Source organism: Chrysemys picta, chromosome 23, assembly GCF_011386835.1.
Source record: "Chrysemys picta bellii isolate R12L10 chromosome 23, ASM1138683v2, whole genome shotgun sequence".
In the NCBI taxonomy this organism is placed as follows: domain Eukaryota; kingdom Metazoa; phylum Chordata; order Testudines; family Emydidae; genus Chrysemys; species Chrysemys picta.
In genome coordinates, this window is record NC_088813.1 from 12184528 (window position 1) to 12202318 (window position 17791).

General features: G+C 44.1%; 1 protein-coding gene across 3 annotated transcripts in view; it reads left to right on the top strand.

Annotated features, from left to right (window-relative positions):
• Positions 1 to 17791, top strand: part of MYOM3 (myomesin 3) — a 56641-nt gene that overhangs the window by 14923 nt on the left and 23927 nt on the right. For all 3 annotated transcript variants that reach the window (XM_065576743.1, XM_005302213.4, XM_065576742.1), the window contains exons 6-16: positions 1089 to 1184; positions 1901 to 1989; positions 8244 to 8288; positions 9055 to 9195; positions 10465 to 10626; positions 12171 to 12312; positions 12620 to 12819; positions 13527 to 13580; positions 14739 to 14866; positions 15747 to 15930; positions 16892 to 17066. In XM_065576743.1, the coding sequence (XP_065432815.1) occupies positions 1089 to 1184; positions 1901 to 1989; positions 8244 to 8288; positions 9055 to 9195; positions 10465 to 10626; positions 12171 to 12312; positions 12620 to 12819; positions 13527 to 13580; positions 14739 to 14866; positions 15747 to 15930; positions 16892 to 17066 (1416 nt within the window). The remainder of the gene's footprint in view (positions 1 to 1088; positions 1185 to 1900; positions 1990 to 8243; positions 8289 to 9054; positions 9196 to 10464; positions 10627 to 12170; positions 12313 to 12619; positions 12820 to 13526; positions 13581 to 14738; positions 14867 to 15746; positions 15931 to 16891; positions 17067 to 17791) is intronic.

A 17791-nucleotide genomic window follows, 5' to 3' on the forward strand; every position in this document is an offset into this window, starting at 1 on the left:
CAAGACTGTTCCATACAAACTTTTTCAGGATGTGACCTCTTTGATTCACTCCCTCCAGAGTTATCTCAGCTGTCAGAGCAGTGTAGCCTATGTACCAATAAAGAACTTAGCTTTGGAGTGTGGCCATTGTGCTAAAGCCCCCCATCTCCAGCTTGTGCTCATGAATCTTGGTCATTGGCCAGCATCTTAGAGCCGACAAGACTATTTTTCCAATGCACTAGACAGGTGCAGAGACATTGGACACGCACCATCAGGGCTGGACTAACCGTTAGGATACCGTACGTGCCTTGGGATTAAACTGCCCTGACCCCTAAAATTTGAGAAATATGAAGTGACTCTTTTCTGTTTACTGAGCTTTGCTTAGTTACAAACTCAAAGGATGGAAAATGTCGTCGAGATCTCTTGGGATTGTCTGCGGAACTTACTGTTAACAACAGCCGGGCAGAAACAACAAGGAGGCCACGAATAACATTTCACACATTGTGCACCAAGGTTCTTGCTCAGTATGATGGTCAAATTGACTATCCTCAAATGAAAATGCTTGAAATAGTCAAACGTTAATTTCAAATGACTTTACTAGGGGAAAATCTCCTCCTCTGTCAAAGTTTCAGATGGGCTTTGGGGGCAGATTAACTTCCCCCATGCTGGTTCTTTTGCACCTTTCCAGCAGGGCAAAGGGAGCCAGATGTCCACAGTAGTCAGAGCCAAAAAAGCCAGCTCTTATACCTCCCTCCCTGCAACCCTCAGAGCAGGGGGGGTATATATGAGGTAGGAAGTGACAGGCAGGAGGAGTGGTTGGAGAGTGATGCACTCTGGCATTCACAGCTGGCATATGGTCCCTGGGCAACCATAGCCAGGTGGAACAAGGTAGAGCAGCCCCAAGACTGCTCTAACTTGTGCTGGGGCAGAGAACAAGGGAGCAGTGACCAGCTGTCCACTCCCCTGTTCTTCTGTGTCCCATGGAAGAATCTGCCTCTATGTGTGGCTGGTGGTGTTACTTTGAAAACAAGCTGTTAAATATACCCATTAATTCTCGTCTAGACTAGAACATCCCTCTTGAACAGTGTGTCACTTTTATATTCAACTAGGTATAAAAATGGAGTCCGTATTGATCCCCGACTGGCTCCAGCAGGGAAATACAGGATCCAGAACAAGTTTGGCATGCTCACACTAGACATCAATAGGTAATGTACAGACCTTCTGCTTAGCTCCTTCTTCATTGGCAGCAAGGCCTGGTCTGCTGAGATTCCCAGGCCAGTTCTGCAGAACAAAGAGGGCTGGAGGAGGACTGGAAATGAACTGGGAGTCTGAGTCTCTACTGCCTTGCTCTAGGAGCTTACCTGGATTGAATCTCTGCCCATTGTGAGGTTGACCCAACACTTCTAATAGCTCACTGGGCTTTAAATATTATTTTATTTTGTTTGAACCTGTATAAATGGAGGTAGATGCAAAATCTCTATGATCTATTGCAGATCCTCATTACTCTACTTTGTTCCCTACACTAGATTAGGGACACCTCATCATTTTGGCATTAAGTGTGCTTAGGGCACCGTACAAATCTGGATGGACTGATACCTTTCTACAGAAACAAAAAGCCTGCAAGATATATGTGTAATATATATTAGGCCAGATCTTCAGTGGAATTAATGTGATGCATAGGCCCTTATGCTGAGAATCTCACCTTATGTGCATAATTCCTTGTATAGCAAAAGAACAATATATTTGACTTCAATAATGCCCCACTCCTGCACCCCCAAAAAATCTTGGCGAAAAACAAGCCTTCTCTTTTAATTCTGGGTTTAACGACCAACCCATATTGACATGCACCACTCAGAGTTAACCCTCGAGCGGGAGCATCAAAGACTGAAACTTAAAAGGAAAAACCAACCATTTCTTCCAGATGCTCCTTGGAAGACTCTGCTGAATACAGTGTCGAAGTTAAAAATCCCTATGGTGAGGCCTATTCATTTGCTACGGTGCTTGTCCAGAGTAAGTTGAGTATTCCGTTTCCCTTTAAACATTTTTTATGGATTTTTCTATTTATTTTCATTAAAAAAAATTACTGTATTAACCACATACACATGAACAAGGGGTATGCAGTGGGTTGTCTAGCTAAGCCTTAGTGATGGGGAGGGGAGGTAGGAGGGGAGAACAATTGGATTTAAAATATATATTTAAAAAGCATCAATCAATATGTTTTTCCATGGTAAACTGTCCATAAAGCAATTTCAATTGTCATTACGAAGACAAATAGCCAACCCATCAGAAAGGTTGTTGGTAAACTAACCACAAATCTAAGAAAGAAAATCCATATCGGATTAACTTTTCCTATGCACAAAATTTTAGGCCCAGAGCCTCAAAGATATTTAGGTCTCCTACCTTCCACTGAAATCAAAATACCTTTGAGGATCTGAACCTTAGCTCATAATCATTTGAATTTCCTCTAACCTATCCCTGCCTAGTCTCAGTCGTAACATGTCCAAAGCAGAGTTGCTAGCAGCTTATTTCCATACACACTTTTTCTTTATTATAACACTCTACCTACAGATTGTTTTTTTTCATGGTTTTATTTTCTCTCTTATTCAAAGCAGGGAGTGAGATCACTTTGGTTAGAGGCATGGAACTTTATCTAGTGCAGTTTCATGCAAATGGTCTGGTCAGCTTGTATGATCTAACAGCAATAGCCCTTCCCTGAAAGAGCTCTTCTCCTAGTGTTTGCTGTTGTCAGGAGTTGAGTTAAAAAGAGTGTGTTCTGTTTAAACAAACAGAAATCAAAAGGCTGGGCTCAAGTTACAATGAAACCCAGTATTTATAACCCAGGGATCTAGCTTAGCCTAGGTCTGACTGTCACCATTCTTTCCTCCTTTGCCTCTGCAATAGCCTTCGGGTGGAAGCCCAGCGTTCCTGCCTGTTCTCAGTTAGGGTCCCATTCTCATCCCCCAGCCCTTTAGACTACTGCTGTCAGTCTGGGCCATAGGGACTTTTTGTTGGCCAGATCCAGCCTAGGGCCACTGCCACGCTTCTCTGGGTGCCCATGTTTAATTTGCTGAAATGCTGTTTTGTAGCAGCTTAGTGCAATACCCTGGAGATTATAACAGAGAATCAGTGCTTCCTACACCAGCGGTCGCTATGCAACTGGCTTTCCAGTCAGGCCACTGGACTCAGGCCGAATCTCTCCCTCACACCCTTTCTGTCAGAGCCTGTCAGGCCCTTTCCCTCAGGGTCTGCCCAGATACACCTCAAAAATGGCTACTCTGCCTCAGTCCCTTGTGGCCCCTCTGCCCTCAGCCAAAATCTTTCAGACCCTTTCTGGACACAGCCCAGAACTGTCTTCCCTCTTCGCCCTGCAGTGGACTAACACTGATGCAGTGAAGGTGTGCTGTGTCTGGACGCTGACCCCTTCTGCAGTGATACTACCTGTAGTTCGAAGTGCAGCAGGTCTGGAGAGGATCTAGTTGTTTTTTCTGAATGTCAGTTTCAGAGGGCTGTGTTTCCCAGAAGATCTCTCTCCGGGCAGAGCTCCACAGATCACACAGTTCTCATTGCAGAGTGTAACCCAACAGGAGAGCGTTCAGGGCTCTCCTCTCTGTATCTGTTGTGATCCCAAGATAAGCTGCATGGACCCTTTTTATGAATTCCTTTATAGCAAGACAAATATATAGCAAGATTCTGCCCAAGCTAAAGCCAGACGTATGGGGAAACGACTGGAAATAAAGTGCTGGTACTTACAAAGGGAAATTATGCCAAGCTCTAGGGAATATGCAATGGCATCTCATGGGGTCATTGTTTAGACCTTGACATTTCTAATCTATATATAAAACAATCCTGTCATAAAAACCTGGACTGGAATAGACCTACAGAACTATAGACAGCTAAACATACTCAGTGAGACTGACATGAGCAATAGAATAACTGAGATGGGAAGCGATACCATTCTGGAATAGGAGGTGAACTGACTGCTTCAAAGGTCTTATTGGTATGAGAGAGATGAGCTTCTGTGGCAATGTGAGATGCAAAAGCCAATTTGGTCGATTACTCAGACAGCTGGATCTTTTAAAAGTATATATGATTCATTTATTGTTAATGCTTCAAAAAATTCTCTGCTCCACACTGAGCCATGTTATCACCATTCCTTTTCTTTGTATGTTGTGCATTGATAAAATCTGGATCTCCTTTGTAGACTCAGCTTTCACAAGAACAGAATGTGCCCAGAGAATTTTAAGGGTCATGTTTTGTTTATGCTATCTTTAAAATCCGTTGTTAAATAGTGCCCTACGTGAGTCAGAATTCAGCACGCATGCACATACATACATGCACATACACACTCCAGTTGGGGACAGATATTCACTTATAATTAGAACTAGGCAAAATTTTATGCAGAAAGCTTGGGGGGGGGGCAAAAAAAGGAGATATGGCAACACCAAAATGTTTTGCAAATTTGTGTCAATTTCACCAAATTGATTTGGTGATAAAACCCCCTAAAATAATCCAAACATTTCCATATTTTGGTGCAAAATTACTTTTTGTTTCACGATTTCCTTGACTTTTATTCAAACCATCAAAACCTTTTTTAAAATGCTTGGAACCGAAATGAAACACTTTGTTCAACGTGAAATGAATTTTTTTCGACTTTTTGATTTGCAGAAAAATTTGATAAATATTGTAGATCCAAAACTATTTTTATTTTAATTACCAGCAAACTGAAAAATTTGTTATTCACCCAACTCTACTTATAATAACAATGGCAGCCCCTAGTTTGCATGGCTGACCAGCCTGGATAATTCTTATCCTAATGCAGGAAGTATATAAAAAGCTCTGGGGTGTACAACTATTCTATACTTTTAGGTTCTTATAGCAGGCTCATCCCTGTAGTAACTAAGCCCCTTCCATTAAGCAATGTGGCTACCATCTGTCACATGTTGTTTATTCTCTCATCCCCTCCCCGGGGGTCAAAATCAAACTGAGATGCAAATCAAAAGCACACGTAACAGCACGATTTTCTGCCAAGAACTCTTGTACGTTGCACCATCAAAACAGAGCAAAGGTGAACTCCCAAAAGCTAAGCAATGGAACCACATGGGCTTCAGTGTGTACGTCTATTGGATGGTGGCATTTATTTGTAGCCAAGAAAGCAATAAAGAACAATTTATTGGACAGTCCAGGCAGGAAACGTGTGAGTGAAAGTTAGGCTGTCATGGTGAAGGAATTCCACACTGCAGTATTTATATGACCTACTGTGTTAGCCTGGTTTTCAGAGGTGGTGAGAGTAGCCACAGATCCCACTGACTTTAGTGTGTCTATGCCTTGGAAAATCAGGCCATATATCTCTAAAAATCAGGAGCTTAAAACTATGAGTAGATCCTGGGAAAAGACAGCAGAAACAAGATCCTTCCGTGAGTGATTGGATACATTCCAACTGGCTTGATTTACCACCCTGAATTGGCTATAAATTCTGCCAGGGGAATGAAACTGACTGAGTGCTGACAGATGAAGTGACATGAAAACAAGCAGCACACAGCACTGGAAAATACACTTACCACTGCTTCCAAAGGAGAGAAGCAGAAGTAGGGTGGTCTGAATAACATGCATGAGAAAGGTCACAAAGTACCCCCACTCTCATTCCCCCTCCCAGTCACTCTTTTCAAACCCGGCTTGTGGAAACAGAACAGGTGTGACAACAGAACAAGGCAAATGATTCTTGTTATGTTCACGGCATACAAACAGAAAAATTAGATAAAAACATAAAATGCTCTTTCTAAAAGGTTGCAATTTAACACAACTTTATTTCTTAAAATCCATAATACTAACGCGCAAGAACCAAAAACAAGCAGAGAGAAAGAAGACTGCTCCAGAGATTGAGGCACAACTCATCCCACCTTCCTCTAGGCTGGTTCTTTGCAGACTTACTGCTGAAAAACTCAGATTGCACACTTCCCTACAGAGCCCCTGAACCTGCAAGCAGGACCAGGGAAACCCATGAGAATTAAAGTGATAGCTTATAATTGTAACACAATTTTCAATACATCAAAATTCTATCCCTCTTTCCATTCCACTAGTATCTCAAGAGGATGTTAAACAACAGTCAGAAAATGTGGAGAAGGTTCAGAGAAGAGTCATGAGAATAATTAAAGGATTAGAAAACCTGCCTTGTAGTGATAGATTGAAGGAGCTCAATCTATTTAACTTAACAAAGAGAAGGTTCAGGGGTGACTTGATCACAGTCTATAAGTACCTACATGGGGAACAAATATTTAATAATGGGCTCTTCGGTCTAGCAGAGAAAGATATAGCACAATCCAATGGCTGGAAGTTGAAGCTAGACAAATTCAGATTGGAAATAAGGTGTAAACTTTTAACAGTGAGGGTAATTAACTATTGGAACAATTTACCAAGGGTTGTGGGGGATTCTCTGTCACTGACCATTTTAAAATCAGGATTGGATGTTTTTCTAAAAGATCTGTGCTAGGAATTATTTTGGAGGAGTTCTGTGGCCTATGTTATACAGGAGGTCAGACTAGCTGATCACAATGGTCTCTTCTGTCCTTGGAATCTATGAATCTATTATAGAAAACCTCCTTGGATGAGACAGCTGTCCTAGCACCACTTAGTACCAGATCAAATTCTCCTTTATGAAGTCTCTGGTCGGAGCAGAACTCTGTGCTATTGGCACTTCCAAATATTGCTTCTTACATTTGCTTTTGGCAGGCCTGCGTTGTTCCTTCTCTCCTGACTCTGCCTGATGCCGTCCGGGTAACATGCCCCTTCCTTTTGCTATTTGTGTTTAACAGTCTGAAAACAGAATCCAGAGCAAAGCCATAGGGCTTGGCCTGGAAGCTCTCCATGTCCCACTAAACAGGCCATTGGCAGTCGTTTTCTTGGCCCCTGCATTGTCTGACATGCTTTTGATGTCTTAGGCGGTCCCAAGCTAAACGGCTTTCTAGATTAGTGGGTTGCCCTGCCTATCAATGATATTTTGGGGTCCTTTGTTATCCTTGATGAACCCAGCATGTCCCTTTGATGTTCTCCATGATTCCCCTCTCTAGTCATTGCCACTCATTTACCATCTTCTGCCTATGACTGTATAATGCTATCACATGGCTTCATTCATTTAGGGCCATCCTTTCTACCTGGCCAGCAGGTATGCTGTTAAAGTAATGCTTTCCCTTCCCCATTCCTCATGCCATGCACAAAGCATGCCGCCTTCATGATCCATTGTGGCCCGGGACAGATGGAAGCAACAAGTGAGAGGTTACTTCTGAATGTGGGATCTCCCCATAGCAGTGCAAAGTTTTGTCTGCCTTCCCTTTCATCACAGCAACAGAAAATCACTTCTGAAAAGATATCAGAATTTCCTAGTCTGAAATTCAAAATTCCATCCATTTTAATTGCCATGTACTGGCTACTGAGAAAGAATGAATGTGATCAATTCTTATGTGCATTTATTTAGGATGAGAGGTCTAAGAAATGCCACCATTTGCATCTTGGTTTGGAATTCTTCGATTCCTTCAGCTGCGTGATTACGTTGCATTAAGCTCAAAGCCACTAGACTCTGTTCTGTGATCCCAGCAGTTTGCAAGGTTTGGCTAGGATCGTTGTTTTCATGGGAGAGACCTCCAAGAAACACGTAGGTGCCACAATAAGTGCTGCTGGTGATTCAGTGTATGATACTTTTCCCTCTGAGCCAGTAGTGAGCCCATGTCTTGGAATGTTCTGTACTTCTGGACATGCTGTCCTTGGGATGAGTCACAAACCAGAGGTCCAGGCCATATGTGATCATTAAAGATCCCATATCGTTTTCTGCAGCTTAACCTCGGTGTCCAGGCCATATTCCAGCATCAATAACTAGTATGTTCGGCTGTCCTAAATTTCCCCAGCACTTTCAACAGAATATTCTTCTTCCCTTCCATTCCTGTGTTGTTGTGTAGTGTTGCCATGTGGTGTTGAGTAGATGCCAGGCTCTGCCCCAGGGGTGGCTGCATTTCAGTTATGGGTGAAGTGAGCCTTATCAGTTTGTTAAGCTAGTAAAAGGCTCTGCACTGGAAAGTGTTCCTACTTGGAGAAGTCACCACCCAGGTGTGTTTTGAAGGCTAATATTTAATGTTTGTAGTGGACCGTACTTTGAAGAAGCGATACAATACATAAGAGTTAAGTATCGTTGCATATTATTAAGAGGAAGATAAATATTAAAACATACATTTGTTAAATGTGTTTATTCCTCCCATCCTCTCCACCTTCTTTTACAGAATATTATGGGAAGGAGTCAGGATTCGATTCAGAAATATACAAAAGTGAGTAAATTATTGTTGCTGAGTTTTTATGTACGGGCTGAGGCCCCCTGGCACAGAGTCAGACAAGGTGTACCTCTTCCCAGTAGCCTGATGTTTATGAAAAGCACCACACACACCTTTGGCACTAGATGAATGACCACAATAATGACACTAACTGAGGAGGCTCCTGTTTCTGTTGTGACTAGGGCTGTGATTTTGTCATGGAAAATTTTAGTAAATTTCACAGCAAAGGTGTGGGGAAAAACTGATAAGACTCTGGTGTCCCTAGCCTCTGTTTGTCAGAAGTCGGAAATGGGCAACAAGGGATGGATCCCTTGATGATTACCTGTTCTGTTCATTCCCTGTGAAGCACATTGCATTGGTCGCTGTCAGAAGACAGGATAATGGGCTAGAAGGACTTTTGATCTGACTCAGTATGGCCATTCTTATGTTCTTAGAGCAGGATGGGGATTGCAGAACGAGCCAGCCCTGCACTCACCCCACAATGGCAGCTCCTGTTCCACAGGGCTTGGGCCGGCTCCCCATGCTGGGCTTTGCGACCGGCACATGGGGTCGCAGCGCCACTCAGGTTTGGTTCCTCCGCCTCTCAGGAGATGGAGGGGCAGAAGGACCAAATCTGAGTGGCGCTGCGAACCTGGGCGCTAGGTTACAACACCACTCCGTTTGGGGGCCTTGACACAAATTCACGATTTCAGTGACCATCTTGACCGCCGTGACAAAACTGTAGCCTTAATCATGGCTGCATGGTTTTGCTCTTGTTTCACAGGATCACTCATTGGCCAGGAGGCAGATTTTGCCTTTTCACTGAAGCCCCTATTCTCCAGAGAGAAGGAACCTTTCACCCTTTCCTGCTTCTTTTCTTCTGATCTACTTCAACACCAACGAGATATCACCTGGTTCAGAGACGGTGTGTATTCATATCCACATAGCTTTCTTTGATACAACTGCTTTCCCCCTATAAGCTCTGGTCTAGTGCTTGCAGAAGAGAACTGGATGCCAGGATTCCTGGGTTCTGTTCCCAGTTCTGGCACATCCCTTAACTTGGGCCTCCATTTCTTCATCCGTAAAACAAGGATAAGAATATAGACCTGCTTCGTGGGGTGACATGAGCCTTAATTAATTCATGTTTATAAAGAGTTGTTAGGAACCTTGGTTCTACACAGTGGAAGTGCAAAGTGTTGCTATTATATTCCTGTAAAGCCGGAGGAGACACTGGCGAATGAAGTAAAATGTAGCCCTCCCAGACAGCCCATAGGAGGGTAAGTTACAAACAGAGCTGCAAAATCAAGGACACTGGTCTTTGCCAGTATGCTAATTGCCTCCGTGCCTTTAAGCTGTGGGAGGCTGCACCTGTCCCAGGAGCAACACAGTAAGACTGCCTTTGTTTTACAAGTAGCCCTGCGAGAATAAGCTGTGCAAGCAGCAGACTGTGTTGTTTTCTAAAGATGGGCCTGATGCACAGAGTTCAGATCCATATCTGAACTCTCCCAAGACTTGGGGATAGAAGCAAAATATGCTGGCTAGGTGCAGATTTGTGCACGGGTTCTAATCCTGGCTCTGCCACTGGCCTGCTGGATGACCTTGGGCAAGTCATTTCCCCGCTCTGTGCCTCAGTTTCCCTATCTGTAAAATGAGGGTACGAGCTGGTTTGTATGATAGTGGGAGATCTGCTCATGAAAAGCAGTAGGTACTGTTACTATGTGTCATGGCTCCTTGTGGCCCTCAGGACAAATGCCTGCTATTTACTGAGAGTGAACAGAGTTACTCCTCTAGCTCAGGGTCCTCCACACTGCGTAGAAGTGAGTTCCAAACCTCCTGCGTTGGCGTACAGCAAGAGCAAAGGATAACAGATAGAAGGATGTGGCCAGAGTGTGACTGCGTCTCAGAAGGCAGGGGGTTGAGCTTGTTCCTCATCTGGCTAATGAGCTTAGCCTGTAATGCCTCAGATCTGCTAGTAGGCAGAAGTAACTTGGGCTCAGCAACTCAAAGGTATTCATGCACCCAACTCCCATTGAAATGAAATCTCTTTGAGGATCTAGGCCTTGCTAGCTGTGAGCAACATTGTGTTAGTGTAGGCCCAAGGTCCCCTGCAGTGCCCGTCCTGCTCAGCATTTTATACCGTGTACAAGTGCTGCATGCCCCTCTGAGTTTCCACTGAGTTTTCATTTCCCTGCAGGCGAGTTTCTGAAGGATTCGGATCGCCATCACATAAAGTGTCTGGATCGCGAGGCTTCTTTGACCGTGTTGTGTGCTTACAAAGAAGATGAGGGATTCTATACTGTCCGTGTCCCTACACTGGACGGGTACAACGAGCAGAGTGCTTATGTGTTTGTTAGAGGTACCTACAGGTTTCTATCCTTTCTAAGCAAAAGCCCTTTTCTGATCCACTGGGGTCGGAAAATTCACAGCCTCATTCACAATGAAAGGCCTTCCCACACTGCCTGCAACTTGAACCCAGGGGTGACATTTTCAAAAGTGCCTGCGTCCCGTTTGCAATAGTGATTTAGGCACTTGGGATTTTAGGCCCAAATCCTGTTGTCTTCCCATTGTGTTTCCTCTGTAGTAATCTGCACTGAACTGAGCATAAAATGGCTGCCTGCCTCTGTGGATAGCAGAGTCCTTAGTGCAGAAAATGGAAAACAAAGCCTACCTGTTCACTACACACAACACCCTTCCCCCTGTAATTATCAGATGTGGCCTAGGCAGTACTGGAGGTAGAGAATAGATTTCATTTGCTTTTGGAGGGGCAAATCCTGCCCCCTTCTCCACAGCAATGTGGGGTACAAGAAACACTGCAACCAAAGTAGCATAGGACTTGGGGAGCTGTTGCAGGGGGTCTGCATACCATGGAGCTCAGCTCTGCAGCTCCCCTATGCAGTGGGATTTGGGGGCAGGTTTGGGGTGGGTGAGGGGAAACCAGAGATGACACCAATGCTATGTAAACGCTCTTGCCAGTGATCCCCACAAAGGATGCAGAAGCAGCATGATGTGGCTACATTACCCCGTTGGGCAGAGAATTCCTTCCCACAGAGAAATGCTCTGTGCCACATGTCTCAGATTTGATGTGGGGAATCCAGTTTAGCCCTTAATGGCCAAACAGAGAATTGACGGTGGGCTTTCAGTAACAAGTTACTGAACAGCCATTTACTGAGATTTACAAGACAAGGTCAGGGTTGCTGGACAGTGTCCAGTTCTAACTGCAGAACCTGTTTGCTCTATCAGCATGACAAATGTTTTTCACTCTGATCAGATGCTGGATTATTTTTTTTATATACTGAGTAGGTCAGTTCTTGTTCTTCTCAAGATCTTAAAAAAAATTGACCTTGTTATTAATCTGAAAAGAAATTACTCTTAATATGAATGATTCAGAATTTAATTTGCTAATATTTTCCACTCGTACATTTATTAGGGTCACAGTATAATATAGGAAGCTCCTCCATTGTTGTATTCTGGAGTTATGTCTTCCTTTTAGAGCTCAATACATTTATCTACAGTTTTACAATGTGGATTTTTTCCTGACCATGCAGATCAGACTGCTTTCCCTACACGCCCAAAGACAACAATGACACAAGAAAGAATATAGATTAGATTATAAACTCTTTGGGGCAAGGACCATCTTTTTGTTCTGCATTTGTACAGCACTTAGCACCATGGGGCCCTAAGCACTACTGCAATACAAATGAATAAGAAGAGGAAAGAACAGGATGAATATCTCCATGAGAGAGAGCGCAGAGTGTGGGTATCTCCTCTGTTGCAGACTGCAGCAAGCTGAACACAAAATGGCAGCCTCTCTCTGTAGACAACAGAGTGTTTGGAGACTGAAAGATTCAGAACACAGGCGGGAAAAAACAGTTTAACAGACAATGCTCTATATTCCTTTAGATGCTGCAGCAGCAACAGCTGGTGCACCTGGATCCCCCCTCAACGTGAAATGCCACGATGTAAATAAAGATTGCCTGCTCCTTTCCTGGGTAGCACCCAGCGATAGTGGAGGAAGTCCAATCTTCGGTTATTTTATTGAAAGGTCTGTATGATTATGTTATTGTAGTAAAGTGGTCATGATAGGTTTACCAGGGATACCCAGAGTATTATGGGATGGCACTATGCTCCATTCCTCAATTCCTGTTTAATCACTGGGAGTTTTCTCCCCCCACCCCAATTTTGTTGTGATGCAATTAAATAAAGCAGCAAGATCCCAGCCTGCAGTCCTGTGAGTAGACATATGTTTGTTGCACTGAGCGGTCCCTTTACCGAAGTTATAACCTGCAGAAGGCCCGCTGCCACATTCGGGGAACACCATGGAGGTACTGCATGGTCTTTCTTCGTTGCAGGTGCGAGGCGGGCACAGACGAGTGGGTGCCATATAACGAAATGCCTGTGAAGACCTGCAGGTGCCCTGTTTTGTGCCTCACGGAGGGAAAGACATACCAGTTCCGGGTAAAGGCCATCAACCACTCAGGCATCAGTAACCCTTCCAAGGCCAGCGACCCAGTCACAATGAAAGACCCCAATGAGGAAAAAAGAGTGATGAGTATGTATCAGAAACAGGATATTATTCCTCTATGTGCTCTGTGAGGCTGCGGAAGTAACTCGGAATGACTTATCCAAAGTGCCCTATTCTCACAAACATCACTGCAGCCCCTCTGCTGCAAACATGCCTCCGCCCTGCTGGAATCACCAGCTGAAGTCATTGGTCAGGACTGAAAAAGCTGGAGACAGACTGACCTAAAACACCATTGTCAATTTGTGAACAGCACTGGATAGGCAAAGACTGTGAGCAGATCCTCAGCAGATATAAATCATCAGAGCTCCAGGGAAACCAATGAAACCAGGATGATTGACACCACCTGAGTGTCTGCCCCTATCATTCCATGTGTTACTCTCTTACCCAAACAGTGTTCAATCTCTGCTCACACACCCCTGACTGTCTGGAGTGCTTGCAATGGGAAGACAAAAGTGGCAACGGGCAAACTGAATCTGGGCCTAAAATGTGTCTAACTCAAAATGATTGTTTTTGTATTTTTAATGTCAAGGAAGTTCCTATAATTTTTTGAATTAGTTTTCAGTTTGTTCCACTTCTCTTGGTACAAACTGGTACAGAAAGGGAGAAGGCCAAACTACCCCAGCGTATGGGCTTTGTGTGCATATAGGGAAACCCAGGATTCTTGTCTCTGTCTTTCCACTAAACTTGTGGTTTTTTCTCCTAGTGAATAATATTGATTTTTTTTTAATCACTAGCCATCCCTTATGATGACGGAAAGAAGATTACAATTTCCAAAGATGAACTGGAAGGTAATTTCAAACTTAAACTTAACCCTCCTTTTATAAACTAATGCTTGTTATAGTACAAGGATGCCAAAATAGTATTTCAGAGGACTCTGGGAGGAAATACGCACAGGAAAATGTTTTCTTACACTCCAAGAAAACAGAAGCATTCCAAAATACAAGGCCAGTTTATAATGGAGCCGTTAGATATTGTTAGACTTGTGATTGTGTCAAGCCTAGAGACTTCAGTCTAAGGAGTAGCGTAGAGTTTTTATTAAAAGCAAAAGATTATGGGGTATAATTTTCAGAAGTGCCCAAGTCCCATTTTTAAAAGTGACTAAGGCCCAGATTTTTACAGCTATTTAGGCATTGTTCTGCTCTGCGTTGCAATGCCTAACTGAGTGTTAACCATGGTGTTAGGCACGCAGATGCTTTTTTAAATCCCACTAGGCACCAAAATACCTTTAAAAATCTGGCCGTAAGTCTCATTTTCAAAAGTGACTTAGGCACTTAGGAACCTAAGTCTCATTGAAAGTCAATAGGACTTAGGCACCTAATTCACTTTTGAAAATGGTATGTAGGGACTTTTGAAAATTTTACTCGTGGAGACAATATTTTCCTCATTTAGTGCAACCCCACTGTGAGGCTGCTGAGGGTTAGAATTCGGCCCAGACACAGACATCTGGAACTCTGTTACCAGCTGAACTCCTGAGAGGGAGTTGTATCTGGAGCTTGAGGAACGTGGCCATAGAATTAAGAAGGACCAAAAGGTCTGGTAATGTGCACCGCAAAATTCTCTAGTGTTTCGAAACTGGGTGTAATGGAAAGAGACACTGGCAAAGTAATGTACTCAAAGGTGGACACTGCAGGCCAGATCCTGGGCCCTTTGTACCTCCAGAGCAAGTGAGAGTATGATGACACTACGTCCCTTTATTTAAATAAGAAGATGAGAGCAAAGAATTAAATAATTTATCATTAAAAATTATCAGAACATTGACAACCAAATGAATGCATAGGAGGAAGCTTGCTGTCTCTATCCCCAATGCGTGCAAAGGGTTAAAGGCCTCTCCTTTACACCAAAGGAGCTTACCTGATACTGAAAAAGCATAAACATCCCTGTTTAATAGGAGAGTCCTTTCCTGGTATGTTATCACTGAACCAGTATCAAATTCTGGCTTCCCACAGGCAAGATTAAAATTCCTCTGCCACCCACCAACGTTCATGCGAGTGAGATCAGAGAAGATTACGTGGCCCTCTCCTGGGATGAACCAGATCCCAGAGGCAAGGAGCCACTGAGTTATTATGTGGAAAAGGTAAGGAAATAATCTATGGAAGGGTGAATATTACCACTCTGGAGACTGGCAGTGGAATACATCCCCTTTCACCTCTAGGTTACTGCTCAGAGTCCAGCACAGGTCAGTAGTGACAGAATGCTGTTTTGATAGCTTGTCAGTGGTGGGCTGTGTACAATGAGTGGGTGAGTCTCAATTCCTTGAAAACAGGCTTTCCACATCACAAAGGCATTAGCACAACTGGTGCCCTTGAGGGTAGCCTCAGCAGAGAGGCAATGAGCTATGGATGCTGAGCTACGCTCTCTCTCCTAAGCATGGCCAGTCCAGATCTGGAACAAGACACATGGAGAGAGCAGTGTGTGGGGAAACTGCCAGTGCGGTCCATATTGTATCCGAAATGGCCCCGTCAGCCTTTCACTAGTACTAAATTTACAAGACCGTAAATCCAGATCCTAATGCCTGGCCCATGATGATGAGCCGACGAGCAGGCGGGGAAGAAGGAATCTTGTTTCCATAGGCCACATGTGGAAGGCTACTCCACCTATATGGATGGAGTAACCTCCATTGGCCCTTACCCAGGCATCAGCGGTAGAGAGGATGGGAGGAACTGCACAGTACCAAACATTCTGGGTTCTCCTCTGTCCCTTCCCTGCTCCTTTCATATCTTACCCCCACATGTCCATTCCCCACCTGCACAGTAGCACTGCACCACCTCTGCTGCAAAGGAGCCCTTTGTGGCTGATGAGGAAGGGGCTAGATTGGCCCCCAAGAAATATTTAGTTCAGGTAAAGAAGATCTTTATTTCTCAAATACAGTACAGTTACGCTGTCGGATCAGGGAGTAACCGCTCCAGACAGTTTTCATCTCTCTGGATTGTAAATTGCCATCTTTTCCTTTCCAGTCCATTGCAGGCAGCAACAGCTGGCAAAATGTCAATCTGGAGACGGCGGTGAATTCCCCAAGATTTGCACTCTTTGATCTTGTGAAAGGAAAATCGTACTGTTTCCGAGTGCGATCTGCTAACAAATACGGAGTAAGCGAGCCGTCCTTGCCCAGTGAGCCCATTACTGCTGGAACAACATTAGGTAACAATATAAAACGCATGACACTAATAACATGGAAAAGGTGATGCATCATAACACTAGCATTGGCTTATTTTCTCTTTTCTTTGTGCATTGCGGTACATCATTACAGCTCTCACTTGGACTTCAGGAAGTCTCTCAAAGCCTTAAATCCACACTTAATTACATTGCAGTTGTTCAGCACACAGTGTAAATCTAACCAACCAATGAGGCTGGAATTAAAAAGAGGAAACTGATCAAGTCCCTATATTCCATTCCAAGCACACTTCTGGAACTCGCTCAAATGTCTCCTGTGTCGTGCATGCTCTAAGACAGATGTAGCACATAGCAGAACAATAAGGAAGGCCACAGCCTCATTCTGCAATGGTGGATGATGGAGTCAGTCTCTGGAGACTCCAGGATGAGCAGCAGCATGACATGGGATGTTTGGTTGGGGGGGATAATTGTGTAATATTTGGGCTGTGATGTCTAGAATATGAGGAGGCAAAGACTCATACCCGTGTTTCCCATGTGTCACGCTAAAGTTAGGTCACTGGGCCTCGTGCTGGCCTTTTTCATTCTCTTGTTTAAAGGTGGCCTGAAGTTCATTCAGGGTGTTCTGTGCCTCTGGCTGCTCCCATCTAGTGTGAACTTTGTATTTTGGCCCCAAAACATCATGTGGAATTGGGAATTGGGGCCTGATTTTCCTCTGATTTAGGTAGGTGTAAACCCCAGGAGTAACTCCAGTGATATCAATGGAGTTACACTGGTGTGAGAGAAGAATGAGGCCTTATAAATCCAGAGACAGACAGACAGACACACCCACAGGCTGCAATCAGGAGATCGGGTCCAGACACGGTGCTCTGCTTTGGGAAATGATGCCCCGGCCATGCGGATATCAAACATCCCAAGTCACCCCTGGAACTGAGTTACAATTTGTAAATAGAATAAACCTTATTTTGTTCCATTTTTTCCCCTTTTTCAGCTCCCCTCCCACCTCCCTCTCAGGTTCTAGCTTTCAGAGACACCAAGACGTCTGTTGTTGTGCATTGGGATAAGCTGAAGGAGGGTCAGGAGCCCCTCGGCTATTACGTATATTGTCGGGAGGTTGGGACAGATGAATGGCAGACTGTCAACAATAAACCCGTGACATGTAACAAGTGAGTTCAGCAATTGACCTCCATTCAGCAAATACGGTGCATTCACTTGGATTTCTGTGTTTATGGTAGGAATGGAGTGCAGATAAAAAAAAGAATTTCCCTACACATACGTGCACACATAGCACACATCTGAAACCTTTGCCTGTTTTTAGAACCGAACCACTGTTCAGGTTCTGGAATGTCCAGATTTAATTTAACATCTGAGGCAAGTTAACATGTGGGGCAGCAAAGTAGCACATGTTTCCATGTGTTGTCAGACCACAGTCATTACTGGGAAGGTAGATCTCGCAGTGTCTGTGGAACGACAGACCATTTGTATTTGCTCTATGGTAGAACAATGTGTCATCTTTCAAGAATGGGGAGTAAGGGAAACTCTCTTGTTATAGGGCCTGATGTTAATGAAATTAGAAAATGCCTATAATAATACCTAGCTCTTATATAGCACTTTACCAAGTGCTTTATCATTATCCCCGTTTTATAGATGGGGAAACTGAGGCACAGGGAGGGGAAAGTGACTTGCACAAGGTCACCAGCAGTCCAGTGGCAGAGTCAGGTCTCCTGAGTCCCAGTCCAGTGGTCTATCCACTAGGCCACACTGCCTCAGAAAGTGCCATTTTGGACAGTGGGCAGGTATGGTCTGAAATAGATGCTTCTCGGGGAATGCGTTTTAGGGGATGCTCAGCACATGCTCAGTCACCCCATGAGTAAAATGCACTGGTGCTCAC